Here is a 24,300-nt window from a genome sequence, read left to right as displayed (position 1 = left end):
GCAAGTCAAATCTCACCTTAATTTATTTGTTAGTAGAAGGCATTTGACAAACCCCATGGCATGTTCATGATGACGGATCAAATCTCACTTTTTCTCTTCAGTTTCAGATTCAGACCTGAATTTATTTTATTTTACTTTTTTTAATGGAAAGTATACCAATTTCATTTTATTATTAGCCTAACTGAGGAATGGAATGAGGAGAATGGGGTTTTCTTGTCATATAGAGATAACGATTAAGACTCTCTGATTGAATTAACCTTATCTCTGCTGGGCTCTTGGGTGAATCATTTACTCTTAGATTATTCTTTAACTCCCTTTTCATAGAAAGTATTTTGAGCTGAAAAGGATAAGGAATCATCCAGTCTAGGTTTCCTAAACTTATTATTTTTTTTTAATTTAATGAATTTCTAGTACAATATAATAAATTACCAACATGCATTTTTCCTTAGTCCCTCCCAAATATTTACTAAAATGATAGTAAGGAGATGTAAAAAGTTTAAAATTTACAAGAACACAGGTGATGCTAATCGCAGACAAGAAATGACAACATTTTTGAAGATAGAAAGTGGATGGGCAGTAATGAATAAATTATCAAAGCACAGAAAGCAGATTGCTAAGTGCCTAAAAAAGGAGACGCAAAGGAGAAGCAAGGAGATGCAAGTTGAATGATTTTGGACAGTCCCAAATCCCCTGAGTAGAGGCACCAGATATCCTGAAAGGCGAAAATGATGATTGAGATAGGAAGTTTGGTTAAGTTCTGAACAAGGAGTCGTTAAAGTTGCTCCCCTACCTGTTACGTCCTAGTGATTGCTGCAACCCAAATATGATAGGAAATGTAAGTCTATTCTTTGAAGATATTGAACTAGAGAAGTTACTGAGTTCTGGACACCAAGGTAAACATCGAGTGGGAGGTGGTCTTAGACTGAAAACAGGAGGAAGAAGTGCAAGGCTACATATTCAATCGTAAGCCCACCAGCAGTTCCAGGATTAGGCCTCCATTCAACTACCAGACGTCTTTTCATAAGCCTTTTTCTTTTCTCCGCATCCTGGGCAGAATGTTAGAGGATTTCTCAATGAAGTTACCAGAAAACCTGTGGGAGAGGAAAAATAATTCCCCTCCTACCATTTCGCATTCTTGGCAGAAATCCCTCCAATAAAAGTTAAGTTAACGAGAGGAAAACAAAAGTTTATTAACATGTAAACTTTGTGTTTACATGGAAGATACCCAGAGAAAAATGAGTAACTTAGAATGATGGGTAAGTTAGAATGATGAGTAACTTAGAAAAAATGAGTAACTTAGAAAAATTAGGTGGCTTAGAATTAAGGATTAAATACTTTCTTAATAGGGAAGGGGGTGCAGGTATGGATCCTCTTAGTGGGAGTAAATGATTTTTTTAAAAGATAAATGGGCATTTAGAAGAATAAATGGGAGGTATGATAGTTTGTGGCAAAGGCTGTCTGGATATGATGTTGACTATGTTCCCTCTGGTGATTATAGCAATCTTCACTCATTGATGAAACTCCCAGGAAAGGATCTATGATAATTGGGTTCCTTTTGGAGAATCTGTCTTTAGGCAGATTAGGAGAGTTCAGAGATAGCCTCTCTCAGCTTTTACTGTGTTTTCAAGTGCCTACGGCTCAAAAATAATCAATATACCAAAGCAGTATATTTTGGGGTGGCATGTCCTGAACTCCTGCAGTCATACAACCTTTTAAACCCCTAATAATAATTTTTTTAAAAAACCCTAAAACTAACATTTGGGGAGTGCCACAAAAATGTCCAAGTTAGAACATTTTTTTATGAAACTTAACCATTTGATAAGGTTTGCTCATTAAAACAGAGACTTGCAATAAGATTGGCCTTTTAGATATAAAAGGACAAGGCTAGAATTAGGCAGACAATATAACTGAGAAATGCATATAATAGTAAAGGAAATAAAACAATAGAAAAAAGTGAAAAGAGTCAATGTGGAGAGCAGTTTAAAAAATTATTTTTAATATCATAAAAGGTATTCAGAATGGATAAAGCATTCGTTCAAAAAAGCAGAATGTATAAATAAAGAAAATATAATAAAAACTCTTGGATGTTAAAAATATGGTAGCATAAATATAAAATTCAATAGAGCGATTAGAAGTTAAAGGTGAGGATATCTTGCAGAAATTAGAAAAAATTGATAAAGTAGAATATGAGAGAAAATATAATAAAATTAGAGAATCAATTTAAGAAGTCAACTATCTAATAATATTTCCAAAAGGAGAGAACAAAATATATATTAAGGAAAATATTATGAAAGAAAACATGAAATAAAATTTTCCCTAAGAGAGGGTAATGAGTTACCAGATTGAAGACTACCAAGTGTCTAGCACAATGTAGGAGCAGATCCACAGGAGATAAAGAGAAGAGTATAAAGGCTTCCAGGAAAAAGAAAAATGTCACACACAAAGGATCTGAAACCACAATAGTATTAGAAATTTTCAAAACAGAGTGCAAAGCTTAAAAAGTGGTGCAACAAACTTTAAAACTTTAATTTAAAAAGTTATTTTCAATCCACAGTCTCTAGCCAAACCATCAAATAGATGTGAGGTATAGCATAAAATTATTTTAATACATGCAAAGTCACAAAAAATTTACCTCTCATGCGCCATTTCTCAGAAAACTATTAGAACAAAAGCCACCAAAATAACAAGGTAAACCTAGAAAAAGGAAGACATGAGAGCTAGGAAAGGAAGGTTGGAAAAAAGAGAGAAGCAGTAATAAAAAGTCTACTTTGACATCTATGCATGAGATTAGGAAAGGAGCCAGTCAGCCCTGGCGCAGGAGGAATGCCCTCAGTTGTGGAACTCAAATATCAAATGACGTATCTGGCAAAATTGTCAGAGAGTTGGGAAAGAATTATTCAGATACAAAAAAAAAAAAAAATCAAATTATATAAACAAAGCAATGATTAACAAGGAAAAACCAAAAGTTTTTAAGAAGTGAAAATATAGTACATCATGTGGCTCAGCTGTGACAATATTTATCTAGTCATAATTATGTACACATAATATTATAAATAATTAAATGATTTCCATTTTTAAAATTGTGATGAAATTATGTTGGGAGTAAGAAAGGAAGAAGAGTTTTCTATGTGTGGGCGATAGCCTAAGAGAGCTAAATCATATTTACAGTAGAAATCAATAGATATTAAAGAAAGTTTTATAAAATTATGAAAAAAAAAATAGTTTAAGTATATTAAATAGAAATATAAGTAACAGATAAAGGCCCAGCTAAAATATTTTCAAGTAGTTGCTTGTAGGGAGAAGGTAGACTGCTGCTTTTCTTTCATAATCTAAAGCACTGGTCAGCAAACCATGGCCCGTGAGCCAAATTTGGCAGGCTGCCGATTTTGTAAATAATGTTTTACTGGAATACAGCCATGCCCACTCTTTTATGGATTGCCTGTGGCTGTTTTTTGCCCTAAGAAGTTGGTGGAAAAGCAGAGGTGAGTGGTTATGACAAAAACTGTATGGACTACAACCTAAAATATTTACTTTCTTTGCAGAAGAATTTTGCCAATTTCATGTCTAGAGCAGTGGTTCTCAAATTTTAGCTGAATCAGAATCGTCTGAAGGGCTCGTTAGAACACAGATTGCTGGGCCCACCTACAGTTTCTGATTCCGTAGATCTCAGACGGGGCCTGAAGAATCTGTGTTTCTAACAAGCTTCCTGTGGATGCTGATGCTGTTGGTTCAGGGACTTTGCTTTGGGAACTACTAGTCTAAAGGAACTGTTTGGCTCTTTAAAAAGTACTATGTAAGTATTATGGTTATAAAATAAATTTTAAATATTAAAAGTATAAGCTTGGATGTTTGCATGAAAATTTAAGCTAGAATCAATACAAAAACAACCTCTAGTGAATTAAATGTGAAAGAAGTGATTAAAATGTAATTTTTTTAACTTTATATTGGAACAAAAACGTTAACAAATTAAACTTGAGAAAAGATACTGTGTTTTGTTAATGAATCTCACAGATACAATCATAGATGTTAATTTTGGCAAACTCTGTCAATGCTCGGGCACGTACATATCTTATATTATCACGTGGTTAGTAGTAGACCTATCATGCTACCCGCTATCATTCCATTATTTGTCAAAGGCAGATTACTATATAACAACATCAGTTATGCAAACAGTTATTTAAAAATCTTTTTTTTATTATCATTATTTTCTTCTCTAAAATATTATTTTCAGTATTTTTTTCTTTTTGTATCTTCTGGTAAAACACTTGTTTCCTGAATAACACAGTTTAAGACCTACTCTTCTCTTGGCCCCTTTCACAGATGATGAAACTGATACCCAGGGAATCTTATGGATTGTAGATCCAGGACCTCCTGACCCAGTCCCCACTTCCTTCCCCTCTTCCACTCCAGCTCCTGTTTGCTTTGCCTCAGGTGGTGAAGGAAAACACCCTGAATGCGACCAGACTCAAATCAGGTGTGAAGAAAAAACGCACTGCTATTACCAGTGACCATGTGTTTTTTGGGGTTTTTTTTTTCCTAAAAGCCTGAAACAAAGGAAATTCTCTGCTTCCAGGAATAGCCTTAATCAGTCACATATGTGAACATAGACCCAGTGACCGTTCAGTTTTCCACCAACATAACAGGATTTTTCCAACACATAGATTTTTTTCTTTTGTCTATTATCAGTATCAGTAATTTTTTTTTTAAGATCCTAGGCATGATACCAGACCTTTCAACCAGGCAGGCAGGATACTGAAAATCTGCAGCATTTGAAAGCAAAGAGAAATCAAGGATATTGAGGGTAGAAATAGTCCCTGGTTGGTAAAAACAAACAAACAGTTTTAAAATCTAAGAATTGTGCCCTGCGGGGGTGGGTTTGCTGAACTGTCAGCTCCACCAGTTAATGAGGTAGTTTGTCTAATGGAGATAGGAAAGACCATTTATAACAATGCTGGGCTTTGTGTGTGTGATTTAAAAATCAAATTGAGTGGAAATGCAGCAAACACTCAATGGCATTGTTTATTTTCTAATTAATTTGCTACAAACTACAAAATACAAGTGTTAAATGTATTAGATGGTGTGTGATTTTTAGAAGAGAAAGCCCTGGAAGCATTCACCTCTCATAGTCCATTTACTTTCTTTTCATCAAGGGAACAAGTGGCGGTTTGAGAATTTGAAAAGGACATTGATATTTTGGATGGGACATCACTTTTGGAGTTAAGTGTGTTACATAAGCCAGCCGAGAATGCTGTCTCCTTTGTAAGGCTCCTTGGCGTTCTGCGGAGCCTGGGACCATATGGTCTGACTGTTGATGATGTTCATTTTTAATATTAATAGGTCAGAGATTCAAAGCCCTGGGAGGAATATCATCTAAGTGAGGACAGACGCTCACACCACAGCTGCTTATGGACTTTTTCCTCTGTGGGGTACAAACTAGGACAATGCAGGCACTCAGTATAAATATAAGCACAGCATGGTAAAGAGGAAAACGCAGAGATGGTAGAACCAGCTAGAACTAGGTGCAACTTCTGGCTTAGCCACAGGCTGACTATGACATGTAGGGAAAGTCATTTAAACTCACTGAGACTTAGTTTTCTCATCTAGAAAATAAGGATGATAATAACTACCTTATGGGACTTTTCTAAGAACTACAGCTTAGAGCTCCTAAGTTCCTGGCACATGTTATACAAATAAATAGAAGTTGTTATTTATTAAAACATCTTAGGGTTTGTAATAACCAAAATGGCTAACTTCACAAACTGAGAAATCGGTAAGCTTTCATGAGTCTTGTTCTCAAATTTTTCTAAATCCTAGCTCTTCTTCTTTATCTCTATGACAAAAGTCCTAATATTCTTTTCCTAGGAGTACTGTGATGTGTTCTCCTTCCTGCCCTGAGCCCAAAGCCTCTTGACTATTATAACAAGCTTATTCTCAGAAGCGTGTCATTAGATGGGACAATACAGGTGTTTATAGCAAACTTTTACGCAGTGTTTACTATTTACCTAGTGTTTACTCTGTACCAGGTACTGTTCTTTTCTCAGTATTACCTCATTTAAGCCTCACACCACCCCTTTGAAGTAAATTCTATTATTATCCCAATTTTATAATAAAATTGACATATTGAGATGTAAGATAATTGTCCAAGGGGCAGAGCCATGATTTGAACGTAGGCGATCTGGCCCTAGAATCAGGCTCTCAACAACTGCTTCATGCTGGCCTCAAGATATCATTCTTGCTTTGTGCCACATGGGTTCCCATTCAGGCCTTGGCATTCAGTGAGCTCCAGAATTTAGGATTTTACCGAATATTGGTCATCAGGGCCAAGTGAACCTATGAAGTTCACAGCCAGCCCACCGTAGAACATATTTCAGTTTTCTTCTATTCCTGGTCTCAAGGAATTCTAAGTGCTGCACATCCCTAAAATGTCCTCTGTGGGAGACAGGGCAGTTTCACCTTCCTGAACAACATGGCTTTAGTTAGGAGCTATTAAAACCAGAAACTCCATGAAAGTAAAAACCACATTCAGGTTGTTCCACTCTGTATATCTCTAGTGCCTACATCAGTACCTGGTACATAATAGTAAGTTAAGGTTTGATTGACTGATGCATGATTGAATGACTGGACAAATGGATGATGTTTGTGTAGATAAACTGATGGGTAGATGGATGGGGGTGGATGGTGTTCTTATAAGAAAAGTATACACTCTTGACAATAAGAAACTGATATAAAGTATTTCACTGATCTTTGATGGCTGTACTTATCTTTCATTAGATTACAGTTTCCTTCCATAGTTACATTTATCTTGTTGGGTATGTCATTCCAAATGGCTGCATTAAAATCCAAAGTTGTTCATTTGAAAAATGAAAAATTTTGGAAGTACATAGGTTAGGACAACATTAAACAATCTGTTTCTCTAAAAGGAGCAAGAAAATCATTCATTCATTCACTCATTCATTCATTCCACCATTCAACAAATATTTATTGAGCATCTGTTGCCTGTCAGGTACTCTTATAGAAGCTTAAAATATAGCTGTTAACAAAACAAAGAAAAACTCTGCCCTCATGGTGAATATGTCCTAATGTGGGAGACAGACAAAAACAAACATTCCCACGTGTAGTGAATCAAGTTGTTTAAGTACCATGGAGAAAATTTAAGTAGGGTGAGGATTATGGTGGTAGGTGAAGATTGCTCTTTATACCAGATAATCTGAGTTCTTTTAAACCTGTATATAAATTTTATTCTATGTTTAAATATGAAAATTTAAGAAAATTAAAGTTGTTGAGTGTAGGGGGAACAACTGGGAATTAGGAGATATAAATTAATATTAGAGGTTTTTCACATAATTTGATTAATAAGAGAATTTTTGACTTATGAAATATATATATGTACATATTTTTTCTTACAGGATTAGCAGCTCCAGACTTTTAAAGTGATAACATTTCCCAGCCTTAAACTGAGAAGCTGAATGAAAAAGACATCCTTCCTATAATCAGCATAGCAAAATGAGAGGTGGAAAAACCATGTTGGGAAGAAGCAAAGTCTTCTGTTGAACTGTCTTGCCTTTGATCCAGAATACAGCTTGGACTCAACTCTTGCCCTGAATTTACCTCTCCAACTTTGACTTAAAGCCTGGAGTGATGTGTTCCCACCCCAGAGCACCTTCCATTCTGTGAGTCCTGAAACATGACCACCAGTAGCCACACATGTCCCGTCCCGACAGTGAATGGACACATGACTCACTATCCAGCCGCACCCTACCCATTACTCTTTCCACCAGTCATCGGAGGACTTTCCCTGCCTCCCCTCCATGGCCTTCATGGCCACCCTCCTCCAAGTGGATGCAGCACCCCATCACCTGCAAGTAAGTACCACTAGAATTTGTTCTCTTTTTCTCTTGGTTGATTGGTGTAATGGAACAAAGCAAAAAAGGACAGTTCATATCCAGGGTGAGTTTTCATTATGTTGGGTGTCGGTTTTCTTGGTCTAGAATTGTATCTTTAATGTTATTGGCAGAAAAATAATTTGAACACAGATAAATGATGAATTTTAGAATGCGATTCATTCAAAACCACGCTGGTATTTTGCTCAATTTCATAAAATATAAGTGCAATAAGTAACCAACGTATGTGACCAATATACCCGGAGAAATTGACCACTTGATAAGTAATGTGAACAGTGAATTTGGACATGGTACCATAAAAATCACTTATGATGATCTTGGATTGAACATCGATTTTGGTTGCAAGATTTCCTTTAAATCTCTTATTCATTTCCCAGATATTGATAATATCCATAATTGTTCTCATCTTCCCAGGGATCTTTGTGACCAATTCATATCACATAAGCTTTCTAAATGTCCTCGATCACTTTTGATTCTATACTGTTGTTTTTTACTTCCGATCTTCTGTAAAATGTTGAGTATAAAGCACTATAAAATAAAAGTAGTCAGAGTTAGAATTCTTCAAGACTGATATGTCTTACTCATAGAAAGCATCCATATCATGTGATTTAAATTTTTTTTTTCTTTTTTGCCTATTTAAGGACAAACTATGGTAGTCGGTGAGTTCTCCCACCTTTTAGAAACAAGTTGCCTGATTTGGCATCTAGAGGTAAAAAAATGCATATTGATTCCACTGTGCTGCATCAGACATCCAAAGCACATACTCCAGATTCTTCCTGGTTCATAGCTCAACAGAAGCTCTTCAGAGCTCTTCCTGGGAATCATTTTGGCTTGGTACTTAGAAGTTTTCTTTTGAAATACTGCCTTAATTTTTCTGTATGGTCGTCTTTGTACCTTATCCTTTTCCTCCTACTACATTCTTAGCTCTCTGGGAGCAGGGAGCTGTCTCACCTAACTGGGATCCATCAGCTCCTGATACAAAGCCATCAGAAATAGTGGGGGATGGATGTTTGCATGTTTGCATGTTTGTATGGATAGATGGACTGATGAACTGATGGATGGACAGCCTTTCCTGCAGAGATATTGATGGCAATTACAGTATTATCATGCCTGACATATACAGACTTGTTTTCCTTCTGAGAACGATCTGATTATAATTCTTCCCTTATGTATTTTAGACTTCTGGCCAGAGCATGTGACCTTTTAAAATGCTTAATAACATCCTCCCATACTTCTCAAGTTCAAATTGAAAGTAGATATAGCCAAAGTAGCTTCTTGACTATCAGAAGAGATGAAAAGAGTACCTATATTTGAAATGTTATTCACTCAATGCAAATAATGTAATGAAGTTACTTGTGGCAATACATGAAGGAGTCTCACTAAATGATTGTTAAAACGATTAAAATTTCACCACGAGCCTCTGTATCTAATTCCATTGCTTAGCCAGCCTGATGGAGATAGCACATTCTAATACATTTTTTTCCTCAGATCAGAAGTATATTTTGTAGGTGTAGTAAAGGAGTTAAAACATGAGTTTAATTTCCATCCTTAGTGATCTAATCTTACAGATGGCAAAATGTTACTCAGCTGCAGCTTCTGGGTGCCCACAGCAAATTCCAGCAACTTTGAGCTTCTTTGGTTATTGATTTTAAGGAAAATGCAGAGCATAGGCAGTGGGAGGGTGGGTGAGATTTTTATGCTGATTAACACCCCTGAACACTTGAACAGGTCCTCAATAATCAAATCCATCACCCATCTATTTGCAGATATTTTTAGGTCAGATAATTCAATAGAGCAATGCTTGGCATTCTATAACCTATAGGCCAAATCCAGCCCATCATCTGCTTTTATAAATAAAGTTTTATTGGAACACATCCACACTCATTTGTTTAGATATTGTCTATAGTTGCTTTCGTGCTACAATGTTAGAGACCATGTAAACCACAAGTCATAAAATCTTTACTATCTTGCTCTCTCTAGAAAAAGTTTGATGACCCTGTTATGGTAGTAAGAGCATTGGTTTAGGAGTCAAACCATCTAGAATCTGACCAGGCTCTGTCTATAGCTGGTTAAGTTAGCTCTTCTCTTTCTTTCCCCCAATCTGAGCCTCAGTGGCTCAGCCTGTACCCCAAATAAGCTATATCATATCGAATACTCCTTTAACCTCTAAATACAAGTCTATTCTTCTTTTTGTTTCATAATTACTAACAAGGCACAAGATACCATCACTACTAGTTAAGCCATAATGCAATTGCCATTTTTCTAGATCAAGATTGGTGACATCTTGGCAATTTCATATGTTTCGACCTTTAAAAAGAGAGGGTTTGCAGTGTTTAAAAAAAGGAGGTACATAGTTGATGACAGTTTTTTGAGGGCCTTGGGGAGAGGGTACTAAGCAACTATGCCTTGTAAGGTGGCTGGAGAAGGGGCAGAAAAAGGACAAGGTACAGAAAGTTCAGGCTGGAAACTTCAAAGCTGGCTTTCTTCATACCCTGGCTAACACTTTGTTTTATTATTTTTTGCCACAGACAAAGCAGATGAAAGTCACTCAGATGAAAATTACTGAAGGACGCCACTGTTAATATGCAGACTATTAGCTGGTCCTTAAATAGGGAGTTTTCTTGGTTATAGCTGTAGTTTAGAAAAGGCAGGAAACACAGGCAAGGTCTTAAAAATTACACAGAGACTTTCTCTTGGCTAAAAATAAACTTAAGGTTTTATTCATGTACTGAGGTCAATTAGGGAGGTAGCCAAATTCTATAAAGTCTCAATAACTAGCAAAACACATGCTTGGGTGGAAAAGCTAGCTAATTTGGAATGTAAAGGGAACGAACATGTTGGGGAATGACTCTATAAAGAAGGTCATGTTGTTTGGGATTTGCTGATGTTTCTTTCATAATCTCTACACATCTAGATTCTTCAGCTCAGCCAGAAAGAATAAATTCTCTTGCACTGTCACGAGGTTCTTTTAGCATCATGTAATTATAAAGGCCAAGAACCTTCTACCTCAAAAGTGAGCGAGAGTCATTTCCACAGTAGCTACTGATTTACACCCACTCCTTACCATTCCCTCCATTCACTTCTGATTCTCTAGTCAGCTTTTTATCCTGGATTAGAACCTGAACTCTGTATATTTAACCTCTCTCTTCCTAAAGTACACATGTTCCCACTCCCACATGTAAAGATGTCTTGATCTGACATATCAGTCATTTAACCTCTCTGAATTTCTCTTCCATCAACTATAAAATATTTTTATTTAAAGAATAGCCTTTTATAATAATTACATTCAAATCTTTTAAGGATGAAGCTAACGTATATTACCAAAAAAAAGGTGCTATGAAGGGATGAAATCAGATCATCTCCAAGGCCTTTTCAGCTCTAGCAGGTAATGAATCCATACATTATTTCTGAGATTTTCTCCTGGTCTCCATGCCATTTGCAAGCAGACGGCCCATGTTTCCTTGTTTTGCGCCGGTTGTGGACCCTGTTCTTCTGCAGTATAGAATACTTAGCTATGGTATGACCATTTGTGACCATTCACAATTCAGAAGGAAAGATGTGCCCACGTTTCAGAAACTCTGTTCTCCAGAACCTTCTACCCTAAAGAGAGAGAAAAAAAAGAATTATTTGCAAAGCATCTTCTAAGTGTGCACATTCTTGTCTTTCCAATCTGACTTAATTCTTGTATCATGGAGTCTCAATAAGCTTAGAAATCAGGAAACATATAAGAAAAGAGGGAGTTAAAAGACGCTACTTAAAAACAATTATTGTATATCAAGTACCTCGCAGATAATTCACTGAGCATTTAATGTACCTCATTCTTAATCCAAAATAATAGCCTCCTCATATTACTACCAGGTCATTAGCAGCAGGCCCATTTTAAAGATGACAACCTTGAGGCTTACAGAAAATAAGGAGTTTACACGGCTCAGTAATGTTGGACCCAAATTCCAGGCCCAAATCTTGGATCCCCAAAATGCATGTCTTTTCCTCTGTGTTGGACAATGGGGCCAACTTAACCCCTCAGATAATCACACAGGCCCACAGGTATTTCTTTTCCATGATGCTTCAGAGAGTCCTCGGAGATAGAGAACATTTAAAGGACCTCACAACCTCTTTAGTTTCACCAACTACTGTGGAAATAACTATCGTTTTTCATCAAAATGGGGAGGTTAGGGTGGACTCCATAGTCAGGGAGTTACTGTGGACGTCTCTGCTCAGTTCTATCCTATGAGCAGAGAGCTTGCCACCTCCAGGCAATCATGATTACAAGGAGAGGGAAGCCTGATGTGCTCTGCCAGGAAACACTCAAAATTTAATGTTCTTGAGCTCTCAGTGAAAGTTGGACAACTGTCCGTCTGTCTCTCTTTATGTTCCTTTCATGGCTGCTTGTTCTGTTTCATTTCTGCACATGTGCTTTTTTATGGTTGTTATAAGCTGGAAAATATTGTTAAGTGTTTGGGCTTTAGAGCCTCTCTCGAAACGATTTCAGTTTAACTCCAGCATTTTAAAATGAGAGTTCTTTTCCCCTGCTTCTTTAAAGATCAGAAAGTGCACCCCTGTCAAAAATCACAAAATAGGGTACTGACTTAAAAAAAAAAAAAGCCCAACATTCTGGAGAGACAGACTGTGAGTCTCAGAATTACCAATGACAGGACATAAAATGAGTCTTATTTTTATATCTTGTCTTAAACTAAAAGGAGCTTTGTTACCCAACTTGTCTAAAGCAGGGTGTGCAGCCAGATTGGACTACCTTATTGCATGCTAAGGACAATTAGCCCAGAGGTGCTGATCCTGTTTAAAATACACATAGATTGATAGTAACTAAAAGCAACTTATTAATTCTTATTATCCATCACACTTTGCTCTGTGGTCTTGTCTTCTTTCTACTGTGAGTCATATTTGTCCTTAAACATACACAATGACCCTCCTGGACAGGGATCACATCAATTTTTAAGATGTCTGGGGCTTAGTATGTTGTTGGTATTTAGTGCATACCAAATATGTATATGTATGTATACATATATAAGTCATATATATACACCCTTCCCATTTTTAAACCAAATAAAAACAAGGTAAAATAAACTTGTTAAAAATTTTAGTAAACTCAGTTATAACAACTTTGCCCATTTCTTCTCCCTGTGGTCCTTGGGTATCTTTGAAGTTCTGAGACTTAGGGAGGTAAAGGCTTTTACCTGAATGTTTTGGAGTTTACGCTTTTGAGATTGAACGGTTCTACTGGTCTTGCATAGATAGGCCTAGAGCCACGTTGTGTGTTATGTAAGGGTTCATTCCTTAAAGGTGGAGAAGTATTGATTATTTGAGTACAGTGCCTTTCTCCACCCCACCCTCCACCAAATAAAGGAATCTTTGTGTCTTCTTCTTAATATCTGTACAATTTCCCCAGACTCTGGTTGAGTACAATGTGCAATTCTTTGAATAGTTTTAATGAGGAGCTGGGCCCATTTTGTTTGTTGAACTTTACCCCAAAGGGATCAAAAGTATGTGAACATGAATTAGAAACAAAAAAGATTATTGTTCAATTTTATCAAATTAGCTACAATGCCCAAAGGAGAATCTCAACTCTGGAAGTGTGTTCTTTAATAGAAGTAGGCTTTCAGTCCACAGAGGCTATCATAAAAATGAGAATTGATTTACCTCTAAGTTACCCTGCCAATGATTATTCTTAGGGAGAGCATTTTGGAAGAATAAGGGGAAAAAAGGAGAAGGAAAATAAGAAGAATGGAGAAAAGAGAGAGAGTGATGGTTTAGAGCTCATTTTAGAATTGTTTTTGATAGTCTACTAATTAGATAGTTAAATGAAATGGACATTTAAAAAAATTTTAACTTTATGAAAATTCAACCTCTGAAAATTGGAATCACCATAACAATTGGCTATGATATATGAGAATTTCCATGTGTTCCAAATTTCTATCTTGATGAATTTATCTACAACTTCTATACATTTCAGATGATATATTTTGTTTCTAATGAGGAAAAACCCATTCAGATGAATTTGAGTAATGGGAAATTAACCTCTGTACAGGTAGATAGACATGAGGACAGATGGAATTCTGCCAGGTGGTCACCCTCTGGGCCGTCTTCAGGATGAACCTCAGGCAGTCCCACAGAAGCTCTGGTGATTTATGCTGTGTCATTAAAATGATATAGCTCCCTATTCCACCTTTGCTTCTATGTTTCTCTGCTTTGGTTTCCTCTGACCTTTGAATAATTCTTGGTAATTTAAACTGGAAAGAGAGAAGGGGAGAGAGAGGGAGAAGGAGAGGGAGGCAAGAAAGGAGGGAGGGAAAGAGAGAGAAACAGATAGATAAACAAGAAAAAGATAGTGAAAGACTAATTAATTCTGTTATTTGAGCTCCAGGCCACCTCCAAGAACTTGAGGCCACACCAGGCCAACCAATGGCCAGGAGATACCATCAGCTCTCTTGAGATTTTTTTATTTTGCTATGAGAATAAGTGTTAAAAGTAGCTACCATTTATTTAGTAGGCTACATGTGTAACCTCTGTCTGCCAACTGGAAAAGGAAAATAGAGAAACAAAGACCCAGGTAACCAACTTTCGAGGTTGCTCAGACAAAAATGGCAGGATTGGGTTCGAACTCTTCTTGCTCTGACCAAAGCCAGTCTTGTTTTCATAACTCCATGTTAGCCGTAGATATCAAGGCAATAAAAAGATTATTTAAACACTGTGACTGTCTTCAAAGATCTCACACTCCTACTGGGAAGTCATAGTCACCTAAAACAATTCAGTTCTAAAACCCTGATGCTCTTTACCCTCTAAGGCCTTGCTTGTATAAAACTTGTAACATTCCTTCTAACCCACACACCCATTCTGCATACTTTGATTTATTATACATGTCCTATTCTGCTGTCTTTACTTGTTTTTGTAGCTTTTCTTCCTCTGCTCTTCTGTTAACCTGATGCCTGATACACATCGGGAGCTCATCTAAGGTTTGTGGAATGACCGAATCAGTGGTTCTCACTGGTGGAGAATTTGGAAATTTGTGGATGCACTTTTGGATGTCACAATGAGGGAACACTACATGCATTTAGTGAGCAGGGGCTAGGAGGCTGAATGTTCTGCCCTTTGTGCAATAGTTGCAAATAATAAAGAATTGCCTCACATCCTCATGACTCCCAATGTACAACCAGACATTTATGTTAAGAGCCCCCCCAAAATAAATTACAGTTAACTAAACCTAAACCATAACTCCATTCTACACATAAATGCAAAACATTCAGTGTTTTTATTATACCCTGAATTATTTAGAACTGCTTTGCTGCATAATTGCTATGTAAATCAAGTATAGGTGGATCTTCTATTTGGAACATGTGTAAGGTCACCCACCATTTCAGAAAATCATGTCACTGACAACAGTACTGTTCTTGGTATTTGAGTCACCAATACCACATATTTTTATCAATCTGCATTTGTAGCTAAAACATTCACTGTAATTCCTACATATAGAGGTAAGCATCTTACCACTCTTTACATATGAGCATTTACACATTGAAACAACTATTATTTTTATCATAAATTACTTTCTTTTAATTCATCTTTGATATTGCAATCAGGGGATTATATTAACTTCTTTGAAATTATATGTGTAGGTGGACTATATTATCTATAACTTTCATTTTGAAACAGAAAAACAGGTGTTATAAAAATATGTGACTAAAAGAAGCATTGCATCCAAAATGTTGAAGATTACTGGAATGAATGGATGGATGGATGAATACATGAATGAATCAGTGAAAAATAACTAACAGTATCAAGTGAACTGCTTAGAAAGTAAATGATCTAGCTATTGAGAGGAGAGAAAGAAAGTGTATAAGTGAAATTCACAGATAGTTTGCAAAACCAAATCCAATGATTATGCCAGGCATGGATCCGTGAGCATGGCACTGGGAAAAGCCATATGCAGAAGACCCTCAGAAAGTACAAAAGTGTTTTAGGTTTCCCATCTTGGATGGCATGTGAGGTTGGCAAGACGTCATCCAGCCCTTACCTCCATTTCTTAATGTGTAACCAGTATCCCCCAGGTATACCAAAAGACATCTAATGTATTGTTATTCATGAATTCATTCTTCCAATATTTATTTAACACATATGTGTTAGATATTGCAATAGGCACCTCAGAGTCAGTCTGATGGCTTTCTGAGTAAATCCATCAGTGATTGGTTCTCGAATTTATATGCCATATCAGATTCTACCTCCAATGAGATGTCATGTTAGGATTTACCAGGAACAACTTATGGGACTATTATGGATAGAATTGTGTCTCCCAAAATGATGTTGAAGTCCTAACCCCTAGTATCCATGAATGTAACTTTACTTAGTAGTGGGGTCTCATCAGATGATCAAGTTAAAATAAAATGAGGTCATTAGAGTTGGCCCTAATCAAATATGACTGTGTCCTTATAAAAAGGGAACATTTGGACATGGAGGTAGAGATACAGGGAGAATGCCAAACTGAAGGTCAGTTACACTGCCACAAAGCAAAGAACACCAAAGATTGTAGCAAACCACCAGAAGCTAAGGGAAAGGCGTGGGAGAGAGTGTCCCTTACAGCCCTCAGAAGAAACTAACTTTGCTGGCACCTTGATTTTGAACTTTTGGCCTCCAGAACTGTTTGTAATACTTTGTTATAGCAGCCCTAAGAAACTAATAGGGCTGTAACTAAGTACTATACCTGTCTACCACTGAAGAAGGAAAAACTATACTTTTGATCTTATCCCCCTCTAAAAGTATCTGTAATTTAGCTACTTTCTCATAATTTTGTCCTTACAGTGACCTTCTTTTCCGGCGTTATGTGGCTCCCTTGGCTTGAACTAATGAGTAATATTTCAGGGAGCTTTTCTTTTTTCTTCATAGTTAATCTCTTAATTCTGGCAGCTACAAATCCATCATCATGAATCACAATATTTACATTTTTTAAATGAATTCTCTCTATTCCTCTGGATTTCTTTTGATACTATCCTTGGATGTTAAAATCCTATCTCCTTTTTTGACCTCCATACACCTTTTTTAATATCCATTTTGCTCTTCATTTTAAAGCCTTTGCCTCAAAACTCTGCAAGATTTCCCATCACTGGCATATTTGAGCTTGTGAGATTCGCCAGAAGAATCATTCATATTACAAGTTCATATTTCAAGTTTCAGTCACTGAGGGATTATTGGTGGCAGTGATCTTATCATTATAATTATTGGTTATTTATTATCTTGAACATCACTTTATTGGTTTATCTGGCAGTCCCTGCCACCCTACCTTCAATACTATGCTTCCTGTCCTTTTTACTTAGAACAATTTTCTTTATACAATTAGTTCCATACTCTGTGTCCTGGTCTTTACATCTACCCCCATTAGTTCTCCACATCTGGAATTTTTTTGTTGCTCATGAGTAAAATTCTTTTAAAAAATTTTTGAGGCCACCTAAGTTTGTATCACATGTGAACTCTACTTAAGGATTCTGGGTTAAACCCTTCTTCCCTGTTAACTTTGCCTTTAATGAAGTGGGTGCCTAGGCCACTGTCTTCTTATGGAATAAGATGAATCAAATTTAATAATATGAAAATCTGCATATACAGAGTTATATTTTTTTTCCAATTTGTTGCCGAAATCTCAAGCCATTGTACTGATGAAAATAACCACTTTCCAGTGAGATAGTGTGTTGTTAATTTAGTGCTGAGCTATTTTGCCAAATGCCCATAAACTTGGCAAATGTTTAGACAAAATAAAAATTTGAGGGTGTTTTGGGAATAAAGACAGTGGTCATCTGTCACCCTGAGGGCATTGATTATAGCAGTAATTTATTTCACCATTATTTCATGGTGAATTGTGAAATGTGGTGCTGTGAGAGGTATTGTTTAGAGACTCTGACCTCAGAGAGCTTACAGTCAAAGACAAAAGTACTAATTAGGAAAGGAAAGGTTCGTCTTGTTGAACCAAAAATGGTATTCGTGCAGATAATTTGGTGGGATGGGGGGATAGGGCAGGAGTTTAGGAGTTTGAAAATGGGGCAAGAGAGGTTGCTATTTCCCAACCCCAATCTGTGTCCTTGGACAAGTTATTTTACCCCTGTGTGCTTCAGCATCCTTACCTATGAAATAAGGATAATAATGGCACTTTCAAAGGGCTGTGATGAAATTGTCATCAATTGATACATGTGAACTACTTATAACAGTGTTATAACAGTAAAACCTCGATAAATAACAGTAGTCATTATTATTTTCATCTGTGCTCTGCAGTCCAAATCTGTCCACTCATAAGTAAAAACCTTAATTGTCATAGGATCGTCATTCCATCAACTGTTGATTCTAACAGTTGCTTCCAAAATATACAGGTGGTTCTACATGCACATGTACTTTTACATATTTCTTAAACATCTATATTAGGCATATGTAAGTTTTCACTTCACAGTTTCTACCCTGCCAAGGCTTTCCTCCAAACTTCAGAATTCTCCAGGAGAGAATCTTGAATGTGGTATTGGAAAGAACTCTTTTTCATGAGTAACCATGACCTGCTGAATAATTTTGTATTTATCACAAAGAGTTCACATCCAGGAAGTACACATGAGTTTGAGGTTATCTTTTCCAGATGAGCTGCCTTCAGAGACAGGGAACTTAGGCAAAGGTTGAACCATCCTTTCTTTCTAGAGTCTGCAGGCTCTGTGGCTCACTTTTTCTCTATAAACCATCTCTAATAATGCTTGATTTAATTTCAGTGATGTTTTTAATCAGGTGCATTTCTCAAACATTATGATTTTGCTTCTGTTAATATACCAGGCTACTTTAATATTAATTGCTTAACTGTTATGAAGTTGGCCAATCCAAAAAAAAGACTCCTAAAGAAAAAAAAAATTAATAATGACATTTCACAGAGGTAAAATAACACTTTAATGATGACCACATGGTTAAAAGGAAAGCCACCCTTTAGCCTGTTTAGTAAATTTCTTTTAGCAGAATAGCTTGGTGGAATATTTGACAAAACAGGGATTTCCGTGAGTTCTGATGGGAATCTCTGGAACATAAAGTGACCTTTCACACCATCGTTGACCCCTGCCCTGACTTTAGGTAATGCTAAGATTTCTTTTTTTCTTCCACAAGAAATCTTATTTCAGAACCAAAGCCAAAATAATAAATCAAAGGATGCATGTGCCACTATCGATAATATTGCTTTGTTCATTTCTGAATCCCCTAATAAGTTTAAGTATATACATATTGCCGCAAAGGTTAACATCATCTTTAGTACTTGCCACAATTTTCTGATCCCTACTTTGAGAAGAGAAAAGAAACATGTATTCAGCGCTGGGAAGTGCTGTGGATTAATGGAAAAAGACAAGGCTTGACTCCTGGAGTCCAATGCTCCCATTGCAAACACAATGAACAAAGACAAAATATATAAGAATATCTAAAGAATATGTAGAGAATTTTTAGAAATCAGAAGAAAAAAACAAATAATACAAACCAAAAATAATCGAAACAAATAATCCAAACCAAATAATACAAACCAAAAATAAAAGATTTTATTTTACTAAAAAGGAATTCAAACATCCCATAATAACCTCACATTAGTAATTAAGGAAATACAAATCAAGATCACCATGTAATGCCATTTTATATCAAAATTGCAAAGGTTAAGAAGTATGGTGATAACAGCAAGTATTGAAGAAAATGCCTATCAACAGATACTCTGAGATATGTTGCCCAGGGAGAGTGTAAATTACTATAATCACCTTGAAAATGGCTTATCGCTATCCTATCAAATTGAATATTCAGATTTCCTATAACCAAGCAATTTATCTTCTAGGTACTATCCTAGAAAAACTCTTTAATATGAATACCAGGCTTCATGTTTAAGAATGTTCATGGGTAGACTGTTCATAAATGATAAAAAATAATAATAATAATTAGATACCATTCAAATATCAATGAGCAGATGAATGCAAAATTAAATCATGGCCTAATGACTAAATTCAGTAGTATCCATCAGTGAAAATATAGGTATAGGCAACAATATGGATAGATGCTAGAAGAATAATGTTGAGAAAAATAAATTCTTTTAAGACTACATGTAAGATGCTAGTGTTTTTATACATCTAAAAGAAACATTGTTTAGAAAATATACATTTGTAATGAAACTATACATTAAAAAAATCAAGGGAATAATAAAAACCAAATTTAAGATAATGGATAGCTCCTGAGGGTTAAAGAGAATAAATAAGTGAATGGGATGGGAAAGAGCACATGGGGGTATGCAGCAGAAGTGAGAGTCCTAATTCTTAAATATTCATTTTAATGATATGCTTTATAAAATATGCATTTATATGCTACATTTATTTTTATAGTTATTAAGTGTACATAAAAAGATTTTTTAAAAACTATGACTACGTATATCCTTTGTATGTTAAAAATAGGAAAAAGGAAAAGTAGAGAAAAATGGCATAGCCTTGAACAGAAAATTCACATATTAAAAAAAGGGAGGGGGTGGGCAAATGGCCAAAAACTTATTCTCAAATTTTAGTTTTGAAAGTAATCGTACGAATGCAAATTTAAAAATAAAATGCAAATTAAAATGTTATTTCTTACTTAGAAGACAAAGATTAAAAGAAAGATCTCATTGTTTTTCAGGTTATAAAGAAATAAATACTCATATACAACCTTGGTGATGAGAATGAAATTTGATCTATCCTTTCTATGGAATTATTTTGCAGCGAATAACAAAGCCCTTAGCATATTCGTAAAAATGGCTTTGCATTTTTGCTCCTGTGAATTTATTCCTAAGAAGTAAATGTTTTAGTGTGCTTAGGAGAACCCAGATATTAGCACAGACTAGTTTATAATTTAAATAAAACAAAAAACTGGAGACAACCTCCCTGGCTAATAAAAAGTGATTCATTAAAATAGAGAATACAAATTATAAGCAGTCCTTTAAGATTTTGATGGAGAAATGAATGTATTGACATGAAAATGTTCAATGGGAGAAGTTATAGAATTAATAGATTTAAGTTCTAAGTATTAAGAATACATAATATTCTTTTTTAACAGATGTATTTTGTATATGTTTGGGATGTTTATGTGGATTGAGGACAAAGTCCGGGGAGCATATTAACAGTATTTTTTTCTGGGTCATGAGATTATCCATGATGTTTCTTTATCTTTAGTCAGTGGTCATGACTATCTTGATCACCACGGTATCCTCATTGCCTAGTTTTTGTCAGAGTAGGTGCTTGATAAATGTTTGTTGCAAGAGTGAATGAATGCATTAAATAATAACTTGTGGCATTAATTAAAATAAAAGAAGGGAGGCCTTTTATTGAGCTAATTCAATTCTTTTGAAACAAATATTCTATCTAACCCAGAATTCTTGTCTTCTAAGAGCTAAGGAATTAACCCTCCAGAAGAACATTTTCATTTTCTTTTTTCTTTTTTTAAACATCTACAGCACCTGGTCTTCCTAGGTGGTCTCCCATCAAGTACTAACCAGGCCCAACCCCGCTTAGCTTCCGAGATCAGACGAGATCGGGCATGGCCGTAGACAACATTTGCAATTTCAAATGGTAACTTATAAGCTAAGGTCCTGACTCTGCAGTGGTATAATTTCCAGGGAGATAATTTTAGAATGAGGAAGTTATTCTATAGGCTTTTTCAAGATTGTACCATATGGTGCCCATGTAATCCATCCACACTCAAGTCTTCTTCTATTTCAATAGACTCTAGATAGATTATAAATGTTATTAGCATTATTGTCTATAAAAATCATAATTACCAACTATATGAGAATCTGTATACATTATCTCATCTTTTTTCTACAACAAATATATAAGATATTTTTAATTAACTTATTTATGTATATCCTATTTATTTAAGAAAAATATTTTATGACAACTTACAAAAAATTACATGCATAACTTTTTTAAATTGTAAAGGAGTGCATTTGGGGAAAGAGAAAATAGTATGGGAAAAGTTGATTGAAACCAATTTGAGCCTAGTGTATTAAAATACATCCGATGAGGTAGAAAATAAATGTTACTCAGATGACCTAAAAGCCTGTCCCAAGAAGAGAATTCACATGGTCATATAGTTGATTTGGTTCATAAAATGAAGTTACCCAGCCACCCAGACAAGCATAGATAATTCTATTGTGAAGCAAATCCTAACAATGTAGTAAATCCAGCTCTGTTTACGTGTGTTTGTGTTTTTAATAACATCTCTCAATGTAGGCCAAATTAATCATTCTAAAGCTCAGTCAGTGCAAGCAAGTCCCTGTGGGGATCCCAAGCAATGTCTCCAGGTACATAGCTCTCTCACGATCTGAACTTAATCCAAAAATAAATATTAGAGTGTCAAGATAAATAAATGGTCTTCATAGCCTTCAGGCATTTCTCCATAAAAACTATTTTCCTCAGCCAAGGATTTTTGTAAGCATTGAGAAGCCATGAATTTGAGGTTATACTCCCTTGACAAGGACCTGAGGAGCCGAAGGCCTACCCCACCCCTAGGAACAGGGTTTTCACGCACAGGACAATTTTGAATTAGCTCCAACAGACCCCAGGTCATGGAAAATGTAGAGCAGTATGTTTAAAAGCATAGACTCTGAGCTCAGAAACACCTCTATTGTGACCCAGTTGTGTGACTCTCGGATAAATCACCTTACCTCTCACAGTCCTCTTGGCATTGCTGTGCCCAACTTTCATCTGCCTGGAAGCAGGGCCAGAATGAGGACTGAATAAAAGGATCTTTGGAGGTACTTTGCATAGAACCTCTACTAAGCCCAATTTATCCCTTAGCATGGGTTGGTTTGTGGGATAGAAAGGCAAGGAGTTGGGGAAGAGGAGGCATATGAACTTGAAGATAAAATAGAAATAGAAAATAATAATATCTAGAACTAAGGCTCTTGCTCATAGGAAAAAAAAAAAAAACTACCTAAGCAGAAGAAAATGGATTTAAGGGTGCATTTTTCTCAATCAGATTAATTTTCTTTGGACAGAAGGAATAGTATTCCCATACCCCCTTTCCTTTATCAGCCCCATCCTCTAGACACAGTCAACAAAAGCTCTAATGGGAGGAGATACTTTTTGTTTCCAAATGATGATACTATCTTTTGTGTGGTCATTAAGGTACTGATATGTGCAACAATGTGTTGTCATTGTTTTTATTTGGGGGAAAATATGAAATATTTCCTAATCTTGTGGATCTTGCATTGCAGAGCACAGCAGGAGATGTTTAACTGGCAAGTACTCTCTGAGGTCACAATGTGCCACATTTTTTCATGGAAAGCTTCAACTGCTCAACTAAAGAATGCGTTTCTTTAACAGGCAAATGAAAAAGAGACTGTCGGTTGATTCCTTGAGGTATGCTTAATTAATTCCAATCTATTAATGACGGCAATTTTCTCGTTTCAAGTGATAAATGGCGGCCCTTTCTAAAAGGCATCTCAGAGAGAAAGACTCTTCTCCCCACCCCCAGACTTTTTTCGTCTTTGTCCTTGGCTACTTCTGTCCATTGCTGTTCAGAATGAGCTTGCATCAGTAATAGTCATAAATGATTTACAAAAGCAATTCCTGTCTAATCACTTGGGACCTAGACTTTTTATGATGTTGCCAGATGTGCCATCAAAAAAAATCATCCGGTTCAAGGACTTGTGATAAATCGAGTCAGAGTCAATTAATTCCCTGAAGGCAACTGTTTGGTTTACAAGGATTTGGGTTGGGGACCTTGCCTATCTTCTTCCTAGACTCTTTATCCCCACGCTCCATTGAATAGAAGACAAAAACAATTCTGTAAATATAAAGTTACTGGGAGGTGGTTGGCATATCTTAGAGCCCCTATCACAACTTCTATGTTCCTCTCATGTATTAAAAAGACATTTTAGTCCAATAGAAGGTTTAGGAGGGGAAAGTTTGAAAAGCCCCGCACAATAGTATTTCTCACACAGACTCTGTCATTCAGGGTGCTGGCGCCAACATCGCATGCATACTCAGACATTGCCTGTGGGATAAAACTCTCCCCTTTTCGATGAAAGTTTCCCTCAGAATTCATGTTAACTTCCTCTGCACCCTCACCACGTGAGATTTATGTCTCTAATAAATAATTTTGGTTATTTCAGTCATAATGTGGTCAGTGGTTTAAACATTTATTCCTCTCATGAAAAGAGCAACTAGTTGAGGGTAAGTCCCATATTATCTGCAACTTCACTTAGGTGGTACCTTTCACTAGGGAGATGCTCACTAATTTTGTTAAATGAAGGAAAGACTCCAAAATGAATGACTGTAAATTTTCATTCCAAAACATGTGGGGGAATAAATGGAAAGAGGTTATTGAGCTTTTAAACCACTTTGCTGGATTGTGTTACAGTAACTAAGCTGGACAGTAATGA

The 24,300-nt window shown here is 36.1% G+C and overlaps 1 protein-coding gene across 1 annotated transcript in view; it reads left to right on the top strand.

The window, feature by feature from the left end:
• Positions 1–3,464: 3,464 nt before the first annotated feature.
• Positions 3,465–24,300, top strand: part of RARB (retinoic acid receptor beta) — a 357,943-nt gene continuing 337,107 nt past the window's right edge. Inside the window, exons 1-2 of the mRNA XM_039836736.1 lie at positions 3,465–3,482; positions 7,407–7,862. Of these exons, the coding sequence (XP_039692670.1) occupies positions 7,685–7,862 (178 nt within the window). The 5' untranslated portion in view covers positions 3,465–3,482; positions 7,407–7,684. The remainder of the gene's footprint in view (positions 3,483–7,406; positions 7,863–24,300) is intronic.

The sequence above is a fragment of the Pteropus medius genome, unplaced genomic scaffold (genome assembly GCF_902729225.1).
Source record: "Pteropus medius unplaced genomic scaffold, Ma_sr-lr_union100, whole genome shotgun sequence".
NCBI classification, from domain to species: Eukaryota; Metazoa; Chordata; class Mammalia; order Chiroptera; family Pteropodidae; genus Pteropus; species Pteropus medius.
This window is presented reverse-complemented; position numbering and strand designations above follow the sequence as displayed.